The sequence below is a fragment of the Pseudonaja textilis genome, chromosome 3 (assembly GCF_049901715.1).
Source record: "Pseudonaja textilis isolate UNSWEBS1 chromosome 3, rPseTex1.2, whole genome shotgun sequence".
NCBI lineage: Eukaryota > Metazoa > Chordata > Lepidosauria > Squamata > Elapidae > Pseudonaja > Pseudonaja textilis.
The window spans coordinates 55709336-55737297 of NC_141992.1; the positions used below are offsets into that span (position 1 = coordinate 55709336).

Sequence of the window (27962 nt, forward strand, 5' to 3'; positions counted from 1 at the left end):
ATTTGGACCGAGAACTAGAAGCTGACTTTGTGACGGCATTTAAGGAAAACCAATACAAAATGTTTTGTAGATGGCACTTCGTGCCGGCAAGACTGCAAAAATGTATCCAAATACAAAGCTGGAAGTGCAAACAAAAAAAGGAATGTTTTTCCATATGTGGTGGCGTAGAGATGGCTCTTTGAAATTACAAATTATAGACTGAAATTGGAACCAGAAACATGTCTATTAGGTATGATTAAAGGGAATTTGAGTAAAGATAAAAGATACCTTATTGTACACATCTTAACGGCAGCAAGAATTACCTTTTCACAAAGCTGGAAGAGCGACAAAATACCACCAGATGAAGCTTTAATTCAAAAAATAATGGATTCTGCAGAGTTAGACAAATTCACTATGGAATTAAAAGACAAAGATGATCAAGATTATTATGCGATATGGGGTAGGTGGTATGAATGGGTGAAGAATAAAGATAGAAACTGATGTATAGTTACAAAACAAGAAATATGTATAAACAAATGACAAATAGAAAATGGAAATGGACAAATGGAAATGAGTTTTGTATTTTTTATTTTTAAAGAATAAAAATTATTAAATATATATAAATTATTTATTTTTCAATAGCAAGCAAGGTTTTCAGAAAGTTGTTTAATAAGTTTCTGTCTTAAAACCTTTGATTTTAGGTGTAACCACACATACTCAGGGCTATCTATTTCCAGAAATTTATATTTAGAGCAATGGTTGATATTCCTGCTATGTGATCCGTTCAAGCACCATATCTTAACTTTCTGATCCCCAACACTGTTAAATTGTATTTTTTCTAATTCTGAGTTTAATTGTGGCTATTGGATGCTTTTATTTTTTTTAATCAGTAGCCCTATTTTTATGTGTAATTATGGCAATCATTATTAGACAATTATCTGAAAGGAACAGCAAAATTTGCCTATTTAAAAAGAAATGTGTCTCCTGTAGCAACTTCTTCTACCAATAAAACTCATCCAATTGGATTCTTCACTCATTTAAAAGGTCAGAACAAACTAGAGACCTACAGAAAACGCCATAGTGCTTTTGCAAGGCAAAATGAATTAATGAATTCAGAAAACTTTATTTAAACACTTTTCCTATCTTAAGAACAGCAAATCCAGTTTAAGACTCACTGGTTTGTGCTCAGTGGTAACAAAAAAATATAAGCCCTCCTTATGCAACTTTCAGTACTGTAAAAGGGGGGGTGAAGTCCTAAAAATTTCTGGCCGAGAGCTGTCCCTTTCCTGCATCAGGTTTAAAAGACGCACTCAAAGCAGATAGGCTGGATCATCTGTTTGCTTTTAAAATGCATTAATTGCCAACCAAATAAGTGACAGACAAATAAAGAGGGGCAAAGGTTCATTTAACAGGTGGGCAGTTATTGAAGATGACTTTGATTCATGTGCTTGCTGGCTTGTTCTTCCATTTGCATGGCTAGCGTTAGTTCATCTAGAGTCTCTGTGGAAAGTGAAAAAGGAGAAAACAGACAAGTCAAAATCAAAGTGAAGTCCAGATTGTAAGAGAATTCAGAGAAAGCTTCTTCCTTTCTATTGGAAGGAAATAATCCCCCATTGAGGCCCATTAAATAGAAACATTAATTGAACCGGGACAAATGGAAATGAGAATGCTGGTCTTTCCTATACATCTGAACTAGAGTGCACCTCTGTGCTAGAATGACTCACAGGCACTAGCATGAGGTTTCTTTCATTAGTTTAGTGGGGTGGGTGGGGGTATTTTAATTGCTTCTACTTTTTCAGGTGGTCAGATAACAATAGAAATAGCATTTGGACATATATTTCTTCATAGTAATACAGCACCCTCTAAATGGTTTACAGAATCAGCATCAGAGTCCTCATTTTACACCCAGTTTATTTTTTGTAAGAGAAGCAAAATGACTTGGAAAAAACGCTAAATGAACTGCACCTTGCATGCAGGACAGCTGATAAACAGATGAAGCTCAGTATTCTTTCCAATTTAAAACTCTTCTTCCATTTCATGCTAACTTCTTCCCTTAGTTTGGCAGGCCATCAATTTTATTATCAATTCTATCTTTCATTCTTATATTTGTTGATTCTATGCCTATCTTGAAAATAGTATTTTTACTCAAGCCATTTTCCATATTCCAAAATTCTCTGTAGGAGCTACTTTTAAACACACAAAATAATTTCTGGACCATCATAGCCTGTACTTTTACTTTTCCTACCGTTCATGCAAGAGCATCAGTTTTCTGGTTGGGACAATGGAAGAGTGAAGGACAACAGGACTGTTCAGTGTTATCACTGAAGAAGGCTTATAAAGCTATTTTCTCTCACCAAAGGGGAATAATAGAAATAGTTTCTTAACAGCATATGCCCAAATTCAGCTCCAAGATTTCTGCATGCATTAAAAAGGGAATGCTTTACAGCCCTCTCTAAGTGGTTTACAGACTCAGCATATTGCTCCCAACAATCTGGGTCCTCATTTTACCGACCTCAGAAGGATGGAAGGCTGAGTCAACCTTGAGCCTGTGTGAATCAAACTGCTGAACAGATGGCAGTCAGCAGAAGTAGCCTGCAGTACTGCATTTTAACCATGCACCACCATGGCTATGCTGATCTACAGGGAGTGGGGAAAAGCAGAACATCTGCCACGTTTTTATAAAGTCCTGCCTTAACTGTAAATATTGAAGCAAAGGAGAATAACAGATAGCTTCCAAATCTTCCGTTTCCTAAATTGGAAACTGAAGATTAATTCAAGAACCATGCTCAATAGAAGCCACAGAATCAATCTGATTATACTTTCAGAAAGAGAAAATAACAATTTGATATCACAAAAAACTATCTTCCCCTGTATTCATTGTGCTGGAAAGTTTCTGTCTGCCTTGTACTGTGAGCTTAGATAGGAAAATTCTAATGGGCCCATTCTGCTGGAAAATCAGAAGAAAAAATGTGCTCTCCTTACTTTCCCAGATGGCAAACCTATGCCACGCATGCCAGAAGTGGCATGCAGAGCCATCTCTCTGGGCATGCCAGACGTCGCCTGTTGCTCCTCTGGGTTCCAGCGTGCACATGCATGCCGGCCAGCTGGTTTTCACACGTGCAGGAACGCCGGAAACAGGAAGAGCAGCTCTCCAGTGTGCATCCATGTGCCGGCCAGCTGGTCTTCATACGTGTACGCATGCCGATCAGCTGGTCTTCGTGCATGCCAGAACACCAAAAACAGGAAGAGCAGCTCCCAATGCGCATGCGCGCACCGGCCAGCTGGTCTTCACATGTGCATGCACATTAGAAACCGGAAGGCCAGGTGGCCAGAGTGCACTGGAAAGCTATGCTTCTGGTTTCCGGCGCTCACGCCTGCCCGTGTTGAGGAGCTGCTCTTCTGGCTTCCGGCGTGCACGCATGCACGCATGCACGCACATACTCCCGTTTAGGTTAGCCACCACTGCCTTAGGGTACTGTGTTTTTCTCAATTTGTAATTACAAGGGCTAGTTTCTCTAAAGCAATTGCATCTCTGCATTATTCTATAGTCCTAAAGGAAATTAACCCCGACCTTTGGAAGGAGAGATACTGAAGCTGAAATACTTTGACCACCAAATGAGAAGAGGGGACTCATTGCAAAGATTTGATGTTGGGAAAGACTGAAGGCAAAAGAAAAATGGAACAGCAGAGAATGTTACAGTTAGATAATGTCATTGACTCATTGGGCATGGGTTTGAATGGACTCTGGGAGATGACAGAGAATGGCATTCTGTGGTCCATGAGGTCCTGAAGAATCGGTCAGCAACAACAAATTATTATACAATGTTTAGAATCGCAATTTGCAAAACTTTGTAATAAAGCTAAATTAATAATTCAAGATGAATGCAAATGCAACTTTGTACCTTTTAGACTGAGGAATCTTTTGGATCCTTCATTTAGGAAGCATTGGGTTTGGTATACAAAGGCCTCTAGGTCATATTCTGGTTGTTCCGCAATGTCCAGGAGATAGTTACAGTCATTCACTTTCTGAATGCAGAACTTATAAGAAAATTGGGGTGGCTTTGTGAGATAAAACAACTGAATTGACAAAAATCAATGAAAATATATGCCAAATTAACAAGAATATGTAAGGTTTTCTTATTAATAAGCATCATTCCAGAGACATAAGCTTCATTTTATTATCTACAGCATAATACCTCAAAAATATTAGTCACTTTAGAAAAGTTTTGAATATTCAAATATACCTCCCTGACTTCCTTAAGTTCTTCTGTTGCTTTCTCTTCAAGTTCACTAATCCGGGTGACAGCGTCACGAAAACTGGACAGATGAGGAGACAGCTCATCTTCAGAAAGCTGCTATTCATAAGGAAAAATATTAGCACAATTGCACCAAGTCCCGTTTTCCTAAATAAATTGGTCTTAAGCTAGACATATACATACTTCAAGAATATGATCCGATTCTTCTCTGCTAATCTCAAACTCTTCATTCTCAGTTTCCATACAGTTTTGTGCCTCGCCAGCTGTTCCATTCCTAGGAAGTTCCTTCACTCTGGAAAAAGAGCAGAAGGATTTCAACTGTTGAAATAAAGAACTCAAGACAGTCTGATACATAACACAGATAAAGAAGCACAGGACTAGTACTTCAGCTTTTGTTTCATATGAACAAACATCCTCTCATTTCTTCCTGATAATCAGTTGTTTCTTCTTTTGCTGACACAGCAAGTACTTCCTAAAATTAAGTTGTTACTAAGACACGTCTACATTGAAAGGGATTTTGATAGATTACTTTTTGAGCAAGGAAAAAAAAAAACCAATTTGTTTCAGAAACTCAGTGCAGAGCTGGCAATTTCTAAATTGGTTCATATGAGAGAACCACATAAGAAACTCTAATGTGGTTCTCCCACCTGATACAATTTAGAAGTGGCAATCTTACAAAAAACATAAATTTATTTTCCCATTTTGTCTCCAAGATATGATGAGATTTTTTTGCAAGTTTAGATATTACTCACCTATCAGCATATCGCAAGGTATTTAGAGTATATTCGCAGGAACTCATGCCTGGGGAAATCATTGCAATCTAAAAGGAAACAAAATTATTACTCAGCTCTCACCTTCTGCTAATCTACCTGCTTGGACTGTCACCGCTGCTTTCTTGGCTTTATTTATAATGAAGCATTTAAACTTTTGTAGATGTTTTTTCAGAATACTCAGAATTTAGGGTCCCACAAACTTATAACTGTTGCAATCAAATATGTCCAGACTAATATAATTTTTTAAAACTTCCAAAAATGTAGATTGATACAATTGAAATAACACAACAGTTCTTTTATTAAGATCATAAGACCTCCTACATAACTTTTATTTAAGATGTTTGCCTCACCTTTATTATTTTCATAAGTAACTCAAACTGGCGAACATACCTAATATTCCTTCCTCCTCCCACATTCCCCACAAAAGAACCCTGTGAGATGAATTGGACTGACTTACCATGCAAGTTCTGGAATTTGTTCCAATGAAAGAATCCCTCAGCACCTGAGTAAGTTTACTTTCCCGAAAAGGTGTATGTTGTTTATTTTGACCCAAAGCACGGATGCATTCCTAAAAGATGGGAAAAAGGAACAAGGAAAATAATTTGCCCATGCGTTTGAGCCATAAGCAACCAGTAGCAAAGAAAGATTGTGGCTACCTAGGCCTCACATTATCTATTGTAGGCAACAGGGCAATAGGACTTTTGCTCTTATTGAGGCCAATCATACACTGACAATGTTAGTATTGTGCTCTAGTCTGTACCTTTAGCGCCAGCAAGCTTTTATTTATTTCTGCTGCTTCCATCCGTGTCTGACGATCAGCACTAGATGTATCAGCACCTCTCTCATTGCCAGCTAAATCCACCAAGGAGAATTTGCCGTGAAGCTTTCCTTTTCTGCGCAGAATAATTTGAAAGCAAGCATGCGATCGAGAGGAACTGGAATTGGCAAATGTATGTCCAGATGTCCTATAATGATAACAGAATTACTAATTACTGTACATGATACATCAATAAAAAACAGTATGTTTTGGTTAGTCCTACCAAGCAAAAAATTATCATCATCATCACCATGCTGTGGTGTAGCCAACCAGATGCTATGGCCAAACAGCAATCAGCGAGGCAAGGGGCAAAGGATATAGAATTTAATGGCCTTTTAATTTTCACTTTTAAAGTTGGAAGGGCCTCGTCCTAACTGGTCAAAGTAAGTGAAGTACAATCCTCTCTAGTTCTGTGCCTGGCAGGCATTCAGAGCATCTACCAGGCCTTAAGAAAGTACCCATATCTCCTTATTTTGAACTCAAAGGGACAGAAAGCCACAATGGTTGGTCTCCATCACTGTTCTAAGGTAATTCACTGAAGTATAGCTTCTTTCTCACAGCTTCCTTTGTATTATTAGTGCAAATAATATTAATATCTGATAAAAAAATATGCATTGAGTATCCCGCATGCTTTATCTTCCCATAATCTGGGCCCATCTTATCTAATAGCACATTTCAATTACTGTTCCTTTTTCCAAGTTTAAGTATTAAAATGTTAGCATATCATGAAGGTCACTAATCTTCGTAATGACTACAAAAGATACTTTGCTACTCAAAGTAATGCTTCTGAATCTTAAATGATCAAATGCCTTCTCTTGATTATCTTCCTTAATTTCCTTAATTCTTTTCATCTTTCTTTCAAAGCTGTTTTTTCTAATAACCAATTATTGGATTTTTAAAAATGTATAAAAACAACTAAAATGTTTTGTATAGAATTTGATGCAAATTGTTTGTTTGGAACAACTTTCTTTTCATTCTATAACATAAACATACTGTACTAAAGGATATCTTTGCACTTAGAACCTAAGAATTATGCCAAACCCAGCCTCTACAATTACGAAGAACAAGAATAGCAATAGCTTCATAGTGCTTTGCATCCCTCTCTAAACAGCTTACAAAGTCAGTATATTGCCCCCCAATAATCTGGTTCCTCATTTTACTGACCTTGGAAGAATAGAGGGCTGAATCAACCTTTAGCCAGTCAGGATCAAACTTCTGGCAGTTAGCAGAATTAGCCTGCAATACTAGTTTCTAACCACTGCATCACCACGACTCTTATGTAATACTCCCTTCTCCCCAATAGACCTGGATACATTAAGAGAAACTATACATGCTAAGCTAAAACGTGCCCCCCAAAACAACTAACCTGCAGGTGCTTCCTATTTCAATCATTCGGATAACATCCTCAGCACAATTCACACGCATTTCTTGTAGGCCAACAACCTGGACTTGTTGTTTGCCATCCTCCAGCACCCGCAGCTTTGCTTTTTTGTTTAAAAGATCAAATAACTGAAATAAGAAAAAAACAGATTCAAGAAAGTATTAAAATAAAGATATTGAAAAGTACAAACTGAAACACTTAAGAAGAGCCCAAGTCTCTTCTGAGCTTTGTGCTGCATCCAGAATTTATTTATTTATTTGCAATATGCAGCTTGAACAGTATTGTTAAACCCAATAGCTATCTTAATTCCTTTCTTACAGTAACGATTCGTTCCCTGCGTAATAATGATTGTTATTCAAATATCCAGCATGAGCATATCAGTTATATATATCCAGTTATAGTTTGACAAAACTATATTCAGATGTTTGAAAGTCTCTACTTATACTAGGTTAACAACACTGTGCTAAAATTGTATCTACCAGTTCAAGTTTCATTGGCTAGGACCAAAGAGCAAGCAAGATATGCAGCAGTGCCAAATGAGTTTGCCAATTTATCCAAACAAAGGAAGTATTAACCCCTTCAATTTCCTAATAGCAATACATTTTATACAAAGGACTTTATTTAAAGTCCTTCTTTTGCACTCATGAATAACACATAAATATACACGATCTCACCTTTCCATTATATATCTCAAAGAAGGTCACATATATGTCTAGGCCTTGGGACCTATAGCGTGGCTGATTCTGAAGGAGGAATACATCTTGTGCTAGTAAGAGAAAGAAAATGCCAAAACAAAACTGTATCAAGCTTATGCACTTTCAGCTCATGTGAGTTCTTTCACAATTCCTTCTTTCAACAGCTATATTGGAAACTATAAGGGTGTTAGCAATCACACAATATTTAAGAAGTAATTTTGGGGAAAGTTAACATGGGTTTCTTACACCCTGATTTAATGTTCTTGCAGCAGAGACCATATAGGCCACTCTTGGTCTTTGAACATTTTATCATGAGACCATACTCAAAAAACATACTTGGACCAAGACAAACCTAAATTTATTTTAATTAAATCTTAACTGCATTCAGTTGAGATGGTATTTCCTATACATTTAATAGCTCTTCCTCCATCATATTAGAAATTAATATGGCAATACCTTTCATAGGAATTTTGGGCATTGTGTCCAAGACTTAATATTGAGCGGGGGAGCAAGCTGTCCAAAGTTACTGATTTAAATTTTAAAATATTGATTTAAATGATTTTACAATATTAAAATTGTGATAGTACGTACATGCAAAAGCATATATTCCTTTTGAGGACTTCTGTAGTTTCCCAGAGAAGTTTCCTCCCATAGTCTAAAAGGGGAATATATATTAGAAGACAAGATCTAAACAGTTAAATGGGAATCTCATTATCTGCCACTTTGATTATTTGCAAACAGATTAGAATTTAATTACTGCCAATACTACTCAACCTAATAACTTGTTCAAAAAATACTCTTATGCTTACTTTTCTTAAAAAGCTAAATAAAAGTATGAGTGTTTCAAATTTGCAAAATTTCAGTCATTATTCAAAAATTTCTTTATATCTTGAAATAATCTTTCTTATATACACATACATAATACTACTAATCATACTACAGGACTACTGCACAGGAATAATAGATTAATACAGTAGATAATTCCAAATGTATTTGGCTTTCCATTTATCAAAATCTGTTCCTCCTCCCACACCAATACTCTATGGACTGAAATTAGAGCAGGCTATTCCTCCTTAACTCTACTATTCCTCCTTAACTCTACAAATTTTAGCAAGCTAAAATAAAATATTTTATTGTTCATCTACATATTGTCCGAGGAAAAAAGCATACAAATCAAGTATCCCATTTTCAAATTTCAAGGCAGATAGGATGAGTTCCCAATTTCAACAGGTTTGCACTCTTATAAACTACTGTAAAAGTAGCATGTTTTAAGTCAATAATTTTTCAGTTAACCATTTAGAAGCAATTTAGACTACTTCTGTTTTATTCAAGTTATTAACTAATTCAGGGAAATGGAAATTAAAAATATAACAGAAGTCAATACTCACATGAGTTTTTCCACTACCAGTCTGTCCATAGGCAAAACACGTAGCCTTCCCTCCTTCAAAAACAGTCTGCACAAGTGGCCTAGCAGTAAACCTGAGAACAAATAGAAAACACCAATGTTTTACATATAGTAACTCCATAAGAACAAATAGAAAACATCAATGAATGAAACTATAAAAAAACTATCTGTAAAATATTATCAACAGCAATTACATCTGTGCTCAATAAAATATTGACAATCAAAATTCTTGACATTTTCAAGATCACAAGTCTACAAAGGTCAACACTGTAATTATAATTGTTTTAATAAAAACTCAAATGCTATTGTTGTATACAGAAAAAGTTAAGATAGGACATTGAAGAGCAGAATTTTCTTCTAAGCAAAGTTAGGTCCATTGACAGAGACATCTTCCACTAAGTATGGACAATTTTCACTATCCTCCAATGGGCAAAAAAAGGGGGGAATTCAAGAAATATTGGTTGCCAATGGATCCATGGGAGATTCATTTCTATCACTTCCAAAGAAGCATTTAAAACAGCTCTGTCTCTATGTCAAAGCGTGATTATGGAACTATGGTTTCTTGAAACACATTAGTTGTATTTTAATGGGAAGTTTATTGCAAAATGCAGCTGTGGAAATATTCAAAATGTTTACAAAATTTTACAAACACATTAACACAGGAGAAACACCCCTCTTCAAAAGTATCTGGTTTAATCTGGTCTCTTTCATGTATGTGAGTATAAAGGCAACATTCTATTACATTGACCAGCAAAGCCCATATTAAAAATACGTATATATACAAGTAGTCCTGACAGCACTGAAAAAAGGGACTTATGGCCATTTTTCACATGACCATTGCAGCAACACCATGATCATATATCAAAATTTGGACACTTGGCAACTGATATGAATTTATGACTATTGGACATTATGCTAGAATGTTTCTTTGTTTGCTTGTTTATTCGATTTCTATAGTTGCCCATCTCAGTCAATGACTCTGGGCAGGTTTATAATATATATATATATATATATATATATATATATGGATCTTTGGTTATTTGGGTTTTCTCCCATGTAAAATTGGAAGTATTTTGGTGACGTTTCGATGAAATCTCATTCGTCATCTTCCGGCTTGTGTCTTCGGCTTTGTGCTTCTTGGAGTAATGTGCCACATCTTCATGTTGTACCAGAAGCCGTACCGCAGCTGCATCACTACCCGCTTCAAACCCCTCTGATCCATACATGAAGCGAACTGACGCCCAACATGAAGATGTGGCACGGCCACGAACATGAAGCCAAACAACAGGATCACAGCTCAACAGCTCAAATCCCCCGACAACTAAGACTAACCTGAACACAGCCAAGCCCCCACCTGAACAGAACACACCCCCAGCCATTCAGAACACAGCCAACCCTCCAACCAATCAGATCACAGCCAGGCCCCCAACCAATGAGAACACCCCCCCACCCAATCAGAACACAGCCAAGCCCCTACCCAGTCAAGCCGCACTCCCACTGGCAGTTAAAAGAAAAAAACAGCTGCAAGCTCACATTACTCCAAGAAGACACAAGCCTGAAGATGACGAATGAGATTTCGTCGAAAAGTCGCCAAAATACTTCTAATTTTACGCAGGAGAAAACCCGAATAACCAAAGATCCACATACAAATAGCCGCGAAAACCTCAGAACACACACACACACACACACACACACACACACACATATATATATATTCATTCTTAAGTTTTCTTAAGTTTAAATCTCATCTGCCATCATCAGCTTCTGTATTGTGTTCATCTGTGTGATGAGATGAGATTCTGCTGAAACGTTGCTACAACTTTAAAAGCACAACTATAATGACGTGGAAAAATACCCGAACAAAGCTGAATACCATACATGCAAGTACCTGCGAAAACTTAAGAAAACATATATTTATATATATATAAAACAATTAAAAATATTTAAAAAATTAAAAAAATAAAAATGCTAACAACTTCCAGATTAAACGTACATAGGATCAAGATACTTGGCCAATCAGGTAAAGATGCCAATAATTCCCACTACTACCATAACTCAAATATAAACTGATATACACTGATATACACTACAGCCGTTTATCCTACACAATCAAAATAACAGTAGTACATATTCCCTCCACCCATCAAAAAATGATGCTAGAGGCTAAGATTAAGAGAGGATAGTCAGCAGGTGGAATTCTAGAAGGAGGTAAGATTAAGGATAAGACTCAGCTACTGAAAAAGTTCAAGGAAGTGACTTCATCTGAGTCAAGCTCACAGCACTGGTTACCAGGTTAAGGAGGTACACTAGAGAAGTAGAGGCCTTCAAAGAACCATGCAAAGTGCACTCCCAATTACAATACAACAACACTGTAATAGCTGAAACTGAACACTACTGGAAAAACATATGGATCCACACTTACTGGCTAAAGTAATGAATAGCAGTGCATGAATGCCTAGTAGCATAAATGAACCAGCTGCTAGCAGCAGGCTCCCACCCAGACTGGCTAACACAAAGAAAGACAGTGATGATCATGAAAGATTCCCACTAGGGAACAGCACTGTCCGACTACTAATCAATAATCTGCCTCCCCACAACAGGGAAAGTCCTAATCAGGCATCATAACTGCCTGGCTACAGGAGTATACAGGTTAGCATATGAGCAGAGCCCAGGGCACTTGGGAGAAATACCAGAAGTTCAAATTACCAGCTGCTCATAGAGTCCAAGACTCAAGATTTAGACAAACCAAGTCACAGCCAAGACTGACTAAAAGAAAGCCTACAAAATCTGTGACCGTATAAAATCAAGAGGACCCTAAGGACCTTCCTCAAGAACTCAATGAGTCTGTGGAAGACAGCACTGGAAATCATCTCAAGACAACTCACACAAGTGGCCATCAAGTGCGGCATATAACAAGATATGCACCGATCCTGCTGGTTTTCTGCATAGGCTTGAACTTCCTCAACCAGATAATCACACGGAGTGGATATGGATACACATTCAAGAGGATAACTGCTATCAGCAACTTCCAAGCTGTATGCTAAGAGTAAATGAGAAATTAACTCGCTGATTCAGCTGACATGAATCTACAGTGAATACCCTGGGATGTCATTTGGACTGTAGAAGTGTGGCTGTATGTAGTCAAGAGGGGTAAAACTACCAGACCGGCTACATTGACCGGCTACAAGTACCTTTGTATCCCACAGTCATATGAGAACTACACGAGGCAAGGAAGACAGCAACATTCAAGTGCCACCAAACAATGAGGTCCTGAAGAGTGAGTTCAATTGGAAGCACAAGATCCAATCATAAACATGTATGCGCTGCCTGTTATCATATACTCTGCTGGTGTAGTAAGATGGCCAAAGAAGGACACACAAGCTTTGATGTGAAACTCCTCAAAATATATGGAGGCTTCCATCCCAAGTCCAGCGGGATCTAGGGACTGTCAAAGCCACTGTCCTGGACAAAACCCACAGCATTCAGGAGTACATCAGTAAGGTGGCATCCAAAGATGAGCTGCTGGGACAATTCCTGAGTCAACAATAGACATGGAAAATCAAGCAGAGGAAGTGCCATAGCAAGACAAGATCTTGCAAGTGATGTAGCATCAACAGATAGCTGAATCCTACTAGTAGCAGTAAAAGGCTGCACTAAGACAGCGCTGATCACAACAGCACAAGAACAAGCACTAAGCACCAGGATCCATAAAAGCAGGAGTCTACCACACTAGGTAGAATCCAACGTGAAGACTGTGCACAGAGATCTCAGAGGTACTGCAATACATAGTGGCAAGATGTATGATGCAGGCAGGAACAGCATACATTGAATGGCACAACCAAGTAGTTGGCATTCTGTACAGGAATATCTACACAGTATATGGGCTAGACTTCCCAGGTCCACACTGGAGATTCCACAGAAGGTTGTGGAGAATCACAGGGCTAAGATCCAGTGGGATTTCCAGATCCAGACAGGCAGGCAAGGACTGGCGATTCAACCAGTCATTGTGGTAAAAGGCAAAGACCAAAAGGTAGCAGTGATGATAGGTGATAGATTATAGCAGTGCCAAGGGACTGCAACATAAGGAAGGAGTATGTGAAGCTGGAGAAGGTTGTGGAAAAGGGCCTAATGGAAGAACTAGAGAGAACATGGAAAGAAAAGATTAAAATGGTCCCAGTGGTAGTAGAAGCACTCAAGGGCTGTGACTCCTAAGTTGGGGGAGTGGCTTCAACAGATCCCAAGAACAACATCAGAGCTCTGTCCAGAAGAGTGCAATGCTAGGAACAGCTAAGATACTGTGCAGAACTCTCAAACTCCCAGGCATCTGGTCGAGGACCTGAGATTGAGGAAGACACATGCCACCTATTGTCAAGTCCGAAATTGGGACCTATAGGGATAAGAAACAATTTGTATATAAAGCAAATACACACAAGGTATGTGTATAACAGCAAATACAAAGAGCAATATTCTTGTTCCACAGTCTCTTTGGCAGCATAGCACTCAGAAAGCATCGTGTATGATGTAATCCTCAATATTTATTGTTAACTTTGCAAAGTGTCACTGTTCTGCCAGGAAAAAAAATTGCATTACCAGTAAACCATCTCATTGGTAGCTTTTTCATCAAATGAGAAGTCAAATCGAAAAGGCTGATTTTCAAGATATTTTGTCAGATCCACTTTCATCTTTGGTTCATGCACCAGGATGTTGTTCTTGCTTACAACAGTGATTATATCACATTCCTTCTTCCCAAGTTCTGTTTACAAGTAAACAAGTAGAAAAAAAGTTCCATGAAATAGGACTTTGTGAACCCCACAAACATTTAAACATGCTAGGAAGACAATAGCATGCACGATTATTGTTGCAGAAGATTAATGTTGCCTTATTACAGATTTTTGGGGGCAAAATTGTGGTTGCTATGGGAAGTGTAAGAAAAAAAATTAAACAGAGAAATTTTTTTCAGTTCAAAGTGATAGGATAATTAAAAGATGTGATAAATTATAACTCCTGTCCACTGCACCCCTAAAGGTTTGTTCAAGAGATCTATTAGTACTGAAACGTATTCTTCCCTGGCTTCCAGTTTTCATTTGACATTGCTTTTTAAAATGTTTTTTTAACTCAGTAATGGTATGCTAGCTTCCAACACGTAATAGCTAAAGAAACAAAGAACCCATTATGAGGAACAATAGTGAAATGAAATGTGAATTGCTAAGTACTGAATGTCATCTTACCTTGCTTATTTAAGGGTCGTTTTCTCACACAGACACAAATTCTATGCTCTTCTATCTTAAAAGAAGATTGCAGATTGCATTAAGAGATAAGGTCAGACAACTTTTCTCACTAATCCCTCAGGGTTGTCCACATGAGGAAAGGGAATATCAAAAAAGTTAAGATTGTAGGCACAGCTGTGTCTGCCATCTTTTTATGACACACATAAAAAAGAGCCAGGGTTTTGATTATGTAGTTGTGGCCATCATCTTGACTTTTTTGATAAACCACACACAGACACAGACACACACAGTGGTGGCACCCCAGAATCCATGCACGTTTTAAGAACAAAGGCATAAAAAAGCTCATCAGAAAAGACACTTCGTTAAGAACGCTACATGACCATAAAATGTGAACCTCAAGGTTGTTGTGGGAGAAAATAAGCAGGAATATAAGGTATGTTCAAGTGCCTTGAGTTTTATATAACAATCAGAGTGAAAACATTTTATTATTACTATTATGAATAGAGATTGAAAACAGTAGTGTCATTGTAATGAAGATTTTAACTTAAACATAAAAATAGTTATTTCAAAGTATCATGAAATCTAAGAAAATTCCCTATATATTATCATAGCATCCAGTAATATATGTTTTTCTGGAGTTTAAGTCTGAGGAATGCTGAATATTAACAGTTCTGTTAGCTTCCCCTATTCCTACAAACATGTAACAGAGCAACCAAAATTACAAATATTTCAGTTGCTCTCTCACATAAGTTATCTGGGCGAAGCGGATAAGCAAATATTGTAAAGAAAATTAAAAACAGCTCTAATGTTAAGTGCTGGTGAAACCAGGAGATTAAGGCAGTTCAAATGAGTATAAAGTTTTATTGCAAGATTAAACTTTCTACAAGAATCTGAACTACTAACGATCAAGGGAAATTAGCAGAAGTTATGAATAGAAAGGAATTCAAGGTGGGCTGGACTTAGATCTCTTGTGGCCACAAAGGGACTGATGACGTTTGACCCTTCCCTCAGGCTCAGTCTGGTCATCTCCTACACTAGTGAAATCTAAATTGCTATTTTTTCCTCTTTAAATTAATTCTTTGTAAGTATATGTAATGAATAATAAAGACATTTAAGATAGTTTACATATCTTTACTTACTGGATCATTCATTGATAATGATTGGCAATTAATAGTATTTCGATATTCTTTAACCATTCGTGCAAAATCCCAATTTGGACAATTACTGTCAAATTCCTGTAAAATAAAATAGGTGATCTTGGATTACTGACAACCAAGGACCCAATTTTTTCCTCTTAACTATATGAAGTGCTAATTTGAAAATAGAGGAAATATAGAAAAGCAAATAATTCAATAAAAATTCCAATTATAAGTTACTTGTTGTACTACCTGCACTTTAGTCTTCTTTATAAAAGCTACATCAGGTAACAATTCAATCTGCTGCTGACTCCCAGTTCTCATTAAACAGTTTGACTAATCATAAGCAATGCCTGGAATGACAATGCACCACCATCTGGAAGGCCAGGACTTTATAGATCTTGGCCTAGAATTTCCCAACTCTGGCAACTTCCAGAAGTATGGACTTCAACTCCTAGAATTTCACAACCAGCACATTGCTGATAATTCTGGAAGATGAAGACCACTCATCTGGAAGCTGTCAAAGTTGTGAAATGACTGATCTAAGTCAGCATTCCTAGACATCTTACTGCAACATATATCAGGCATAAAACTTTTTCCAGAAGTATAGCCAGTACAATGCAAAAAGACACACACACACACACCCAAATGTTCCAGAAAGTATTACAAAGTACTGTAGAATGTTCCATTTCCCCTGTCACCCTAATTCTGATGCAATGGGGTGGTGAATTGAATTGAACTCAACTGAATTCTTCACCTGACAACACTAAATACTACTTCCAATACAGAAGATTAATTTTCCAGAATGTTTGGTGTTATACAGTCCTTATAGCTAGGGAACAGATATCCTGTCAGTTGCAATTACCTCTGTTTGTGGAACTATATTATTGGACATTAGTTACTGAATGCAAATTTGTTTTTTGTTGAAAATATGCATGAAACACAAAATATTTGCACGAATGCAAAAATATGTTATGTTACCTGAGATACTGACAGCATTCAGCTGTTAAATGAAACTTCATGTAGAACATTTAATTGAAAAAAACAACATATCTTTACCTGTGCACGCCTGTTTCTTATTTCAGAAAACTGAGCTCTTTTTTCTTCCCTCTTATTTTTCATTTTTTCCATCTCCTTTACAATATTAGATTTCCTCCGAGCTAGAGAAAACATACACACACACAAAAACTAAATTCTAAACTTCTATTTATACATTTTCAGGATAGCCTAAATAACTGAAAAGTTTACCATTTTATTGCCCTTAAGGAAAATATCAGTTAATAATATTAACTTCTAATATAGGATATGTAGGTTAAAATTAATATATTCATACAGCATGACCAGTAGCCCTACTTACTACTACCATTTAACAGACTGAATTGGTCAGCTGAGTATATTTCGAATACGTGAGGCAATACTCCAAATTTCAGAGCTGAATTTCATTTTCATTTTTGACTGGTAAAATTAATCCAACTTAAAGCTAAGCTTATCAATTCACCAGCTGAATAAAGAAAGCAACAGGCGCTCTCTGTCAGATTGAATACTGTTAACTAAAGAAGCAGAATTAAGTAAACCTGAACACCATTCTTCTACCTTGAATGGCAGCAGATACAATTCTGAGAGACTGTGGAGTTTCTTCTGTCACTTCATGACCATTAGGTTGTATACTAAATCTATCAGAAGAATAATTTCTAGTTCGAGGTCGTACAACTGTTGAAGAAAGAAGCTATTGGTTAAAAACAATAGCCAAGGCAGCATAAAATAATAACACAATGACTTATAATATTTAATTCAGAGGAAAAGACAAATTTAAAGGGCCTCCAATTTCTCCTTTGACTCATTGTCAAATTGATTTCCAGAATTTAATTAATTTATCAAAATAATTCTCCTGTGCCATCTTTATAGAAAAAAATACCATGTTTCTCACAAAATAAGGCTGGGCCTTATTTTTTTTTTGACCCCTGAAAAAATAGCTAGGCCGTCTTTTGGGCGGGTGACTTAAATTTCCCACACACACGCACCCTTGCCTAGAGTGGTCCTCAGGCAGCTATGCCTCGCCACCAGGCCGTTAATAGCCAATCATGGCAGAGTGTGGAGAGCTCCCTAGTCCCTCCAAGCGCCTTTGCCGCAGACCCAGGTATGGTGCTGGCTGCAGGCTGAGTCTGAAAGCATAAGGGCGGCGGTGGGGATGGTGGTGGCGGGTGGGTACTTTGCATCGTGGGACCTGTCAGCTGCTGCTTCCTCCACTGCCATTGCTTTCCCTTCTGCCCTCGCCGCGGCTTATGCCGCATTTGAAGTGCTGCCAGCAGCAGCTGGACACACCCTGCTCATGAGAACTGCCTGCCCTTCCGCAGGGGCATCGCTTTGCTTGACGGCGGCTGAGTCGACAACGTCCTGCAAGTTGGTAAGTCATTTGGGCTTTGGTGGATGGAAGCAGTGGTGGGAGGGTGATGCCATCATTTCTCTCCTCCCCACGCCCTACTTTGCTTCCTGTCCCAGAGCTTCAGGTCACGGTCTCATCGGAGTCTGTCCCTCCCACCTGCATTCTTCAAGTGGACTCTCTTGGCTCATTCAGCTGTACGGTCAGGCGCTTTCCTCTTGCTCCAGCCGCCCGAAACCTCCCTTGTGGACCTTCTCCCCTCTTTAAGTTTCTATATTTTCATTCCCTCCACCAGTTCCCTTAGAATACAGAATGGTGGGGGAGGAGGAAGCTGAATGAATGAATCAGCAGGAGAGTCCTCTGAGAAGTTTAGGGAAAGAAGGAGGGGGGGAGGGAGAGAGGGAAGAGTGTCTTTGGGATTTTTCAGGAGAAATTCAGGAGGTGGATTTCCATCCTATTCTGTCCTTCAAGGAGATGAAGGTGGGAGTGGTTACTTCTTCCATTTAAGTGAGTGCTAAGGGTGAATGAATGAACCTTCCAATCCAAACATAAGATAAAGGGAATCATCCTACAGATCCTTAGCACCCCCTTAAATGCATTCCCCTTCTTCATCTCCTTGAAGGACAGAAATAGGATGGAAATCCACCTCCTGGATTTCTCCTGGAAAATCCCAAAGATATTCTTTCTTCTCTCCCTCCCCCAACTCATTCTTTCCCTAAGTTCAGTGGTACAGCTGAATGAGCCAAGAGAGTCCGCTTGAAGAATGCAGGCGGGAGGCACAGACTCCGAGACTGTGACCCGAAGCTCTGGGATGGGAAGCAAAGCGGGGTGTGGGAGGGGAGAGAAACAATGGCATCACCCTCCCACCACCGCTTTCATCCACCGAAGCCCAAATGACTCACCAACTTGTAGGAGGTTGTCGACGCAGCCGCCGTCAAGCAAAGCAATGCCCCTGCAGAAGGGCAGGCGGTTCTCAGCAGCAGCAGAATGTGTCCAGCTGCTGCTGGCAGCACTCCGAACACGGCATAAGCTGTGGTGAGGGCAGAAGGGAAAGCAACAGCGGTGGAGGAAGCGGTGGCTGACAAAGGTGCCACGATGCAAAGTGCCACCCCCACCGCCACCATCCATGACACCGTCCGCCTGCTGACCTGGCCTGCAGCCAGCACCCTACCCAGGTCTGCGGCAAAGGCGCTTGGCAGGGGTAGGGAGCTCTCCACGCTCCGCCATGATCAACCGTTAGGAGCGGCCTGGTGGCAAGGCTTAGCTGTCTGCGGACCGCTTCTAACGGCAAGTTTGCCCCCCCTAAATAGGCCCAAATTTTGGGGGCAGGGCTTAATTTCACTCATGCCAATAAAACAGTACTGGGCCTTCCTATTGAGGGGTGGCATAGTCGGAGAAACACGGTATTAACCAAACAGTACTTAAGCATTTGCTTAATGCCACTAGAATTTAGTCCAAAATACTCTCCTGGTACCATTTTTATTTATATATTTTCCCCAGATTTTCTCAATGTTCTTCTGAACCAAAGTGACAGCTAATGGCACTCATGGGCTCAACATTTTAAAACCCTAAAATTTGAACTTTTTTCACTTAAAAATTTGCAAGTCAAATCCTGGAAGAATTGAATCCTTGTTCAATATCACAAGATTGTAATGTATATATTTGTGTATATGTGTGCATTTATCCATACACATACGCACAAGTTTATTTTTTAGTGTTTGTGATCCTTCATGAAATAATGAGAAAGTGTCCAACATATGACATCTGCCATAGAGGTTAATTGTGTAGTTGAAACAGTGTTCTGTAGCCTTCCAACGACAAACAAAATTATGACTAACTACTTGATATAATATATCTGATCAAGACAATAGAAGGAAATGTTTAGTTTTGCAATTACAATGTAAACAGAGTTGGCATTAGATTAAAATGTCAATCCATTTTCAAGTATTTAGGGGAGCATTCAAAAATACTGATTTATAGGATGTTTCAATATTGAAAAATGAGCAATACCTTTCTGCAGTTTACTTGCATAAATTAAGTATATAGTCAGATATACTAATCCAGACTCACCAGGAAGAGCTGATTGGCTTCGAGCTGGAACAGAAGCAGAAGTTTCTACCTCCATATCATTCTCTAGAGGACTGTTTGGTAGTTCTGCTATGATCGACATTTTGCTACTTTGGAACCTTGGGGCTAAGCAAAATAAGAATAAAATATTATTAGGAAACAACTTAACAGTATGCAGCCAGGCTAGAAATTGATTTAGTGAAGCAAATTTAAAATTGTGAATGTGGGAAGGGAGGATATAGCTGATGTCAATGGGAGCTAAACCATCTAACAATCACTATTCAAATGACATGCATGTGTGCAAAAATGTGGAACAATTTAATTTTCCTATAAGTCATTTTTATGGGAATTGTTGTTCTTGAATCAAACTGAGCACTGGCATTTAAAGATCCATAACCAACAGTTGTAAACCTCAGAAACACACATGTCTTGGGGGGTTAAATTTATGTTATTCCATTTCTAAAGATATGTTTAACTATTTAAAAACCTACTTTTGTACTTAAAATGCTCCAATAACAAGATAATTATGAGCGTTGAAAACATGGCTTACTATGAAATACACTATATGTACATTTAAAACATCAGTCAGAAATGTGAGGTGGTTAATCAATTAAAGATTTAAAAAATGAGCAAAAATCCTCAACTTTATGCCTGAAGACAAGAATTGGAAGTAGATGAAGTTTAAGAGCCATAAAATACTCTTAATAGTATCATGCTTTGCGGGGGTGGGGGTGACAAAATGGAATTAACCTTTGATCAAGGTCAAATCAACGGAGAATTCCTAAACACAATTTTCCTTGTTTATTTTGTTCATATCATATCACAAGAGTCACAGACTGATAAAACTCTTTTGATAAAATTATCAGTTCGCCTTTAGTATTCTGATCATCATTTTATAATGCTGTTCATTTACCAGCCTTTTTTGATGAGAAAAAAAATATCAATTCCTTCTTCATTCAAAATTCACTATTCAATTTTTGCACATTCATTCCTGTTTTATATAGTGTCCCTTAATGCAGAGAAGGATGGACTACACAGAACCTTTCAAGTTTAGAGTAACATGCTGTTTTGATAAATATTCAAAGAAGTAATAAAACAAGTATTTTCAACTCTCAGAATATAATTCCACACTTCATGTAATATGTGATAGAAACAAAATATGTTTAATTGGAATATTTATTGGGTTGTTTCATCAGCAAAACAAACACTGCTGACAGATTATAGAGGTATAAAACAGAAGGAAAATCCTAAGCAAGTGGAGATTTGCTCAAGGGACATGAATTTGGGCATTAAGATCATTTGTTGAAAAGATTAATTGTTCTGTATTATATCTTTAGAATGTTCTAGCTCTTAAAAAAACAGTAAATTCTACAGTGTAATAAGAAAATACAACAATGACTTAAGCAGTACTGAACAATCATATTATTATTATTACACATATTCAGTAGGAGTGACGTTGCTGTCATATTAAATTGCAGTTATGAAAACTTGCAAGAATCCAAAACATAAAACACTTGTCCAAATCCATGCTTGGAGATAGACACAGCTAATCAGAACTTCTCAAAAAAATCCTGAGTATGCACAGAGAATTAATGTGCACAAATTTTTGAGATGCTGAAATTGTAATAAAACTCTTAATTTAAGAGGCTTACATATTTTATTGTTACTGATCATGTGCCACATGACTAGCTTCAAGAAATCATTTTCAGGACAGAAGACTGGAACTATTTGTAATATTTATGACAATTAAAATACTTTTACCTTCTCTGGGACCAGGTATTTTTGAAACTGTTCTGCGATTTTGTCTCTAAAATTAAAAGAAGTTCCAATTTAGTAAGTAACAAAAGTATGTGTATGTTGCTGAAAACACATGGAAAACACACCAACAATGAAAATTATTCTCTTGAAAAATTGTTTTACTTGGTAATGTTTTTATGTAGGTTGTGAAGAAGCTGATTGTGGGGAGGAGGAGGAGGAGGAAAGAGTGCTAACTATTTTCCCATTGGCCCATTCAGACAACTGTATGGAATTCTGAGCCTGCATAGAATTCCTTTATCATCTACAACAGCTAACAGATATGATGGCTGAAGTACGTGATCTTGAACACAAGAAAAAGAGTATTTATGTCTTGAAGATAGATCAGAAACTTTAGAAACAATTGAATGTAATCTAAATGAATAAGGCAGTTGATAAAAAAAAATACTTGAATGGAATCTGGTGCTCTCCATATCATTTAGACAAATTTCTAGCCAGGGAGGAATAAAACAGCCAAGGAGTCTGCAAAATCTAAGGAGGCCCCAGATTGTCTTTACAAGATACACTGAATACCGATATAAATGCTTACTGGTATTAAATGCTTATCTACACAGCTAATAATAAATTAGATTTATTATTAAGTGTTTAGAGTCTGTCTTCTTATTCTTTGTCCCTAAACTATCTAATCTTACACTAGATAGTTTATATTTTAATTTAATCAACAGTTGCTCGTTAGAAGAAGTCTAAACTGGAAATTAATACATATAGGCCAGTTTTATACCCCTTTCGGATAAATACAAAAACTAAAACTAAATAAAGCATTAAATTAGTGGACTATCCTGATACAAATTTATTCCTCCAATATTCATAAATTTAACTACAGTAAGTACTTTATTGTAGTTGGCAAAAAATGTTTGCCAATTCAATTTGTCAAGATTTATTTAAATATTTAAACTTTCCTGAACAAATCATATGATTTCTTGCAGATGAGCAAAAATGTATCCAGCTGGTTTATTTTCTTTCTACATATTTGGCAAAACATAAATAGTATTCCAAATGTAGTATCAGCTGGAAAACATGTTTGGCTTATTTATGAAAATATACTTTTTATTTACTAGGGTTATGATTTCTGTGTAATTTTGGGGCATCCGTATACTACTCATGTTTGTCTGTTTGTAACCTTCAACTGGATGAAACAATGCATCAATTTTTGAGCTAACTTAAAGACTGCAGGGCCCATGACTCTCATGGGATTGAAATTTGGCAAAATTGTAGGTGCTTCAACGCTGCCATACTGCCGTGGTTATGTGATCTGTATTTCCAATGCTTCCTACAAGCTTTCCACCAACAAAATCAGTGGGGAAGCTGGCAGGAATTTAGAAGTTCCAGACTGGCAGGGAAATAAATGGCTGCTGCCAGGTGAGGGAGTATGCAGGGCCGGCACCACACAGGGCTGAAGAGAGGACTTAAGAGGTACCAAATGGGGTCAGGAAGGTTGCACAAGGATGCAAGAGTGGTGCTGTGCAAATAAATGAGGGTGCACGAGGATGTGCAAGAGATATCACACAGGTTGGGCAGGATGCACAGGAGTGTGGAAGAGGTGCCAATTGGGGGGGGGTTGCATGGGGGGGGTCAGTATGGGTTGGGGAGGGTATGTAGGGGTGTGTGAGTGGGTGCATGAAGAGATGTGGCAAAGGAGACATGGCAAGTGTAAGGGATAGCGTGGCAGGTGTGCAGGTTGGGGAAGGTTTCTGGAGAACTGAGTATAGGCACGAAAGAAAAGGAAAGCAAGGGTTGAAGAGGAGGTGCGGAAGTTATGTAAGTAAATATCTGTGAAAGAATGACCCCCAGCGGGTCATGGATTTGATATGGTAAAAAAATAATGATGCTGAAATTTTGGTAAAATTAAAAGGCACCAATTTTGGATCATTTTACATAAAACCAGGCTTATATACAGTAGTTTGCAACGATTGTTAAGATATGCATTAAGAAATCTTGTACTCAGAAAATATTAGTATTTAATACAACTGTACTAAAAACATTTCCAAGATTTAATATGATAAAATCTCTGATTGCAACCAATTTTCCATTGGACTGTCGATTTAGACCACATTTGATGGTCTATTGTGCATACATTAAAAGGCTTTTTTTCTGAAACAAATTTCCAAATCAGATTGTCTTACAACAACAATCAGCAATTAGAAGCCGACCTGACCTATATCCTTCTGACAATAATAAGGATATTGCAATTACAATGAGTTTGTGAAGATCAATAGTTCTTTTTTGGGGGGGGGAGGGGGAGGGGGGATTAGCAATGTCAAAAAAAAATCACAAAAAAAATCTTCAAGACAATATGTAAAGAATTACACCTCAAATTATTACATCAAGCTCTTCACTAGTGATTCAGATTAACAAACTCAACACATACTGAAACATAAAATAAGCAACTCAGGATTATCAGTTAAAATGAGAGAAGCTATGATAGAAGTGCATCAGAAAAGTTCAAAACCAATTATCCTTAGTGATTTCACACAGAAATTTTACAGTAGCTATAACAATTATTGTATCAAAAGTGATTAAGCCTGATTAGGCATATAATTCAAGAAAACGCGGATCAATTAGAACCTATGTCGCAGGTTCAATTACTACATTATTTGAGAAAATGTGTAAAAAATTAAATGCTGGTAGGAGAAAAATTGTTTCCAAAAACAGAGTCATATGAAAACCAGGAGTCTGAATATATTTATAAAATATAGATTCACTACTTGAATTCATCTATTTTAAATATCATGATACTTAATCAAGAATCAAAGAAATAACTTGAGATTAATATACCTGTATAGTTACATTGTTCCGACCTAGAATGTTCTCTTTTACATCAGCAACAACTGCAGCTGTGGAAAGTTCTGGATTTATTGCTATCACATCATCAAACTCAATCTTCGAATAGAAAAAAAATACACAAAACAGATGAAAAAATCTAAAGTATGCTTAAATATGAATCTCAAATATCATCAATTCAATCAAATCAATAATTTGTTCGGCATGGCAAATTAAAAGTCAAACAGTAAAATTATTGTTTCAGTTACTGAATATTAAGACATTAACCAACCTATCCACAAGTATCATTTTCAATTCTATGAGAGGTAGTATATGTCAAAAGATTGTGAGAAAGCCATTTACCACAAATGTTTTAAATCTTAGTACATCCTAATTTCTTAATATTTATTGTAAGACAGTGCAAGTATTATTACTTACCAAACATTAATTTTAAGAAAGAAATGTTAAGGGTATTCACTATCCAAGACAAAAAGAATAAAGTTCTGCAGGTGACCTCTTCTTCACAAGTTTTATGATTTACAGAAGTACAGTGAATGTCATGACCACCTAGTCTACTTGCTTGAACTTAGAATGACATCACAATCCTATTACTACTGCTGCAATATTCTAACAGCCATTTTCTTGATCTGCAAGCCACATAAAGCAAACACATAAATCTTAGTTTCCAGATAACAATTCAGCTTCTACAAGTATTATATCAGATTCTGAAAAACTGCCACTGTTTAACAAAGCAGTAGGTTCTGATTTTAATGTGTACATTATATCAAATTAATAAGCAGCTTTATATATATTTAATATGCATGTTACACAATATTTAATTCAGCTGTTATCTATCCTGTCATATTAAGTATAACAGTTCCCAACTACATTAGAATTGTAGTCTAAATAGCCAACTTACTAATTCAACCCTTTACTTTTAGATTTCCTGCTCTATTACATAACATACAGCAGGAAATATATGTACAGATTTCCTGCTATATTACAAAATATACAGCAGGGGTGGGATTCACATTTCTTAAAAACCCATTCTGTGGATGTGGCTTAATTTGTGGGCGTGGCTTGCTGGTCATGTAACTGGGCGGGTGTGACTTGCTGACTGGGCATGATTTGGTGGTCATGTGACTGGGCATGGCTTGCTGGTCATGAGACTCACTGGGTGTGGCTTGCTGGTCATGTGTCTGGATAGGTGTGTCCAACTCAATGTCACTCATGTCAAGGGGTGCCTTGCCTGGTCCCTCCCCTCCCAGCCATTCCTTGTCACACCTAGCTTCAACTTATTTATAGTTCTGTAAAAATGTTGGTCACCTTTTTTTGACTTTATTATCTATGTACTGTACTTTCATGGACCACTGAAAGGAGGAAATGGCTTACATGCTTTGCCCAAGAATAGTTGTGGAAAAAATAACCCTGAAATATATATTTAATAATTTCCAGTTAGTTATCTTACTAATTCTACATAAGCCTGCTTTATAGATGATTTGAGGCAGGCTTCAACTCAGAATTAAGAAATGTGTGCTAAATAGTTTTTAAAATGTTGTTTTATACATAGATCATAGTTTCAAATTCTCACCTCTTTTCCTTTGGTCATGTTGTTTTCTGTCCATTCTACAGATACACTCATTGTTTCCAAACTTACAGTTTTGATAATTGCACCATGAACTGAACCTAAAATATTATTATGTATAGTTTTTATTTTTGAAGAAAATAATATCTACAAGTTCATACCTTACTTTTTATCATACCCAAAAAATGAAGTATTAATGTTATACCATAACTTTGCCTCTAATGAGTAACAATCTTACAAGGCATGATATTCCACAGTATATTTTCCCTCTTTTTTTATGTTTGTTGGAAGTTTTAGAAACTGATTATAAGCCTTGAATCAACCACCCCAACACTACTTCTAGAATAAAAACATTCTATAAACCAGGATGATTTTTTAAAAATCCAACTGCTTTTGAAAAGGGATGCACCTCTTCTGACAAGAGCTTCCAATTTACATATGCAAAATTAATTATACCATAGGTAGTCCTTGGCTTACAACCATAATTCAGTTCAAAATGATGATAGTAAGTCATGTCAGTCATTAAACAGGTCACCACTTGATCAAGTCCCATTTTACAAGCCTTTTTGCAATGGTAAGTGAATCAATTGTCCACAATGGTCTTTTTTTAATTAGAAACTGGAGGTAAATGATGGTTTCTGCCCAAAACTTCATAAATTGTGATCAGGATGCTGCAAACAGCCATAAATACTGACCAAGATGCCAAGCGGCCAAAGGGCAGTCATATGACTTCTCAACCTTCCTAAATTGGATTTCCCATCAGAATTCCTATCCATGGAATCAATCGTTCCTATTTTTAACCCCTTAGTTTATTAAGTCATCTTTAACTTGATGAAATCTAGAACACTGATCTGGTTGCTTTCACCTCACGCCACAGGCAATGTAGTGAATCTCCTTGTGGAAAAGCCAGTTATTTACTGGTATTATCCAGGGCACCTATATTACTATCATCTCCAGCTGAAACAATATGCACTCCAAAGATTAAAAATATTGAACCATGTTATCCAAGGCTGTGTTTGCATGTTCTGCGTGCTGCCTCGGGAATTCTGGGAGTTGAAGTCCACATGTCATAAAAGGGCCATAGTTCCCCCCCACCTCCCGTTCTAAAAAAAAGCACCAAGGAGCGAGCCCCATGGAGGTACTTGCTCAGCACACGCTGAACCCCCTCTAGCCAGTCCCAGCGAGTAACATTGGGCAAAGGGGGAGAATGGCCCGACTTCTCCTTTAAAGCAGGGGTCTCCAACCTTGGTAACTTTAAGCCTGGCGGACTTCAACTCCCAGAATTCCCCAGCCAGCAGCAAAAGACCTCCGAAGCAAAACGCCTTTCTCCTCTCGGCACTCACCATTGCTACGCTCAATATTAATCGTTAAACCGGGCTGAAGGCACTTGTAAATATTGGAGTCCATTCTACACGGCCAGAGAAAACGCCTGCAAATTATAGCAACACCCCTCTTTCAAAACCCGGCACCGCAAGAACACTCAACCAACTGCCACCGCTTTGAATAGGCGCGCCGAAAAGGATGCCGGGAAATGACGTCCGTCGGGAGGTTTCAACGTTTGCAGAACTCCATCTCCTAAGCATGTCGTGTGGAAGGTCCCAGCGCTGTCCACATTAAAACTACATTTCCCAGAGAGACTTGGGAGCAGAAAATGGTTAAAGTCGATTCAGATCTGACGCCGGCAG

The 27962-nt window shown here is 37.7% G+C and overlaps 1 protein-coding gene across 2 annotated transcripts; it reads right to left on the bottom strand.

Annotated features, from left to right (window-relative positions):
• Positions 1-334: 334 nt before the first annotated feature.
• Positions 335-27887, bottom strand: KIF2C (kinesin family member 2C). 2 transcript variants are annotated; one of them, XM_026707170.2, is made up of 21 exons: positions 27621-27819; positions 26284-26378; positions 24708-24812; positions 21879-21924; positions 20121-20243; positions 17264-17380; positions 16730-16830; positions 15674-15769; positions 14535-14589; positions 13897-14059; positions 9290-9380; positions 8493-8556; positions 7881-7972; positions 7192-7334; positions 5769-5973; positions 5466-5576; positions 4988-5055; positions 4419-4527; positions 4224-4331; positions 3882-4017; positions 335-1479 (listed from the first exon to the last, which is right to left on the bottom strand). In XM_026707170.2, the coding sequence occupies exons 1-21, from the start codon at positions 27682-27684 to the stop codon at positions 1400-1402; spliced, it is 2172 nt and encodes a 723-aa protein (XP_026562955.1). In that variant the 5' UTR covers positions 27685-27819; the 3' UTR covers positions 335-1399. The 2 variants fall into 2 exon arrangements, with proteins under 2 accessions (XP_026562955.1, XP_087785929.1); XM_087929803.1 differs by having other exon boundaries at positions 1083-1479; positions 4224-4334; positions 27621-27887.
• Between the last annotated feature and the right edge of the window lie 75 nt (positions 27888-27962).

Excerpts from the sequence above, each read along its gene's own strand:
- KIF2C (XM_087929803.1), bottom strand. The coding sequence starts at position 27,684 with ATGGACTCCAATATTTACAAGTGCCTTCAGCCCGGTTTAACGATTAAT. Across the intron at positions 17,381-20,120 it reads AAGCCAATCAGCTCTTCCTG|TTGTACGACCTCGAACTAGA; the intron begins GTGAGTCTGGAT and ends TTTCTTCAACAG. Across the intron at positions 16,831-17,263 it reads TGTATCTGCTGCCATTCAAG|CTCGGAGGAAATCTAATATT; the intron begins GTAGAAGAATGG and ends TGTTTTCTCTAG.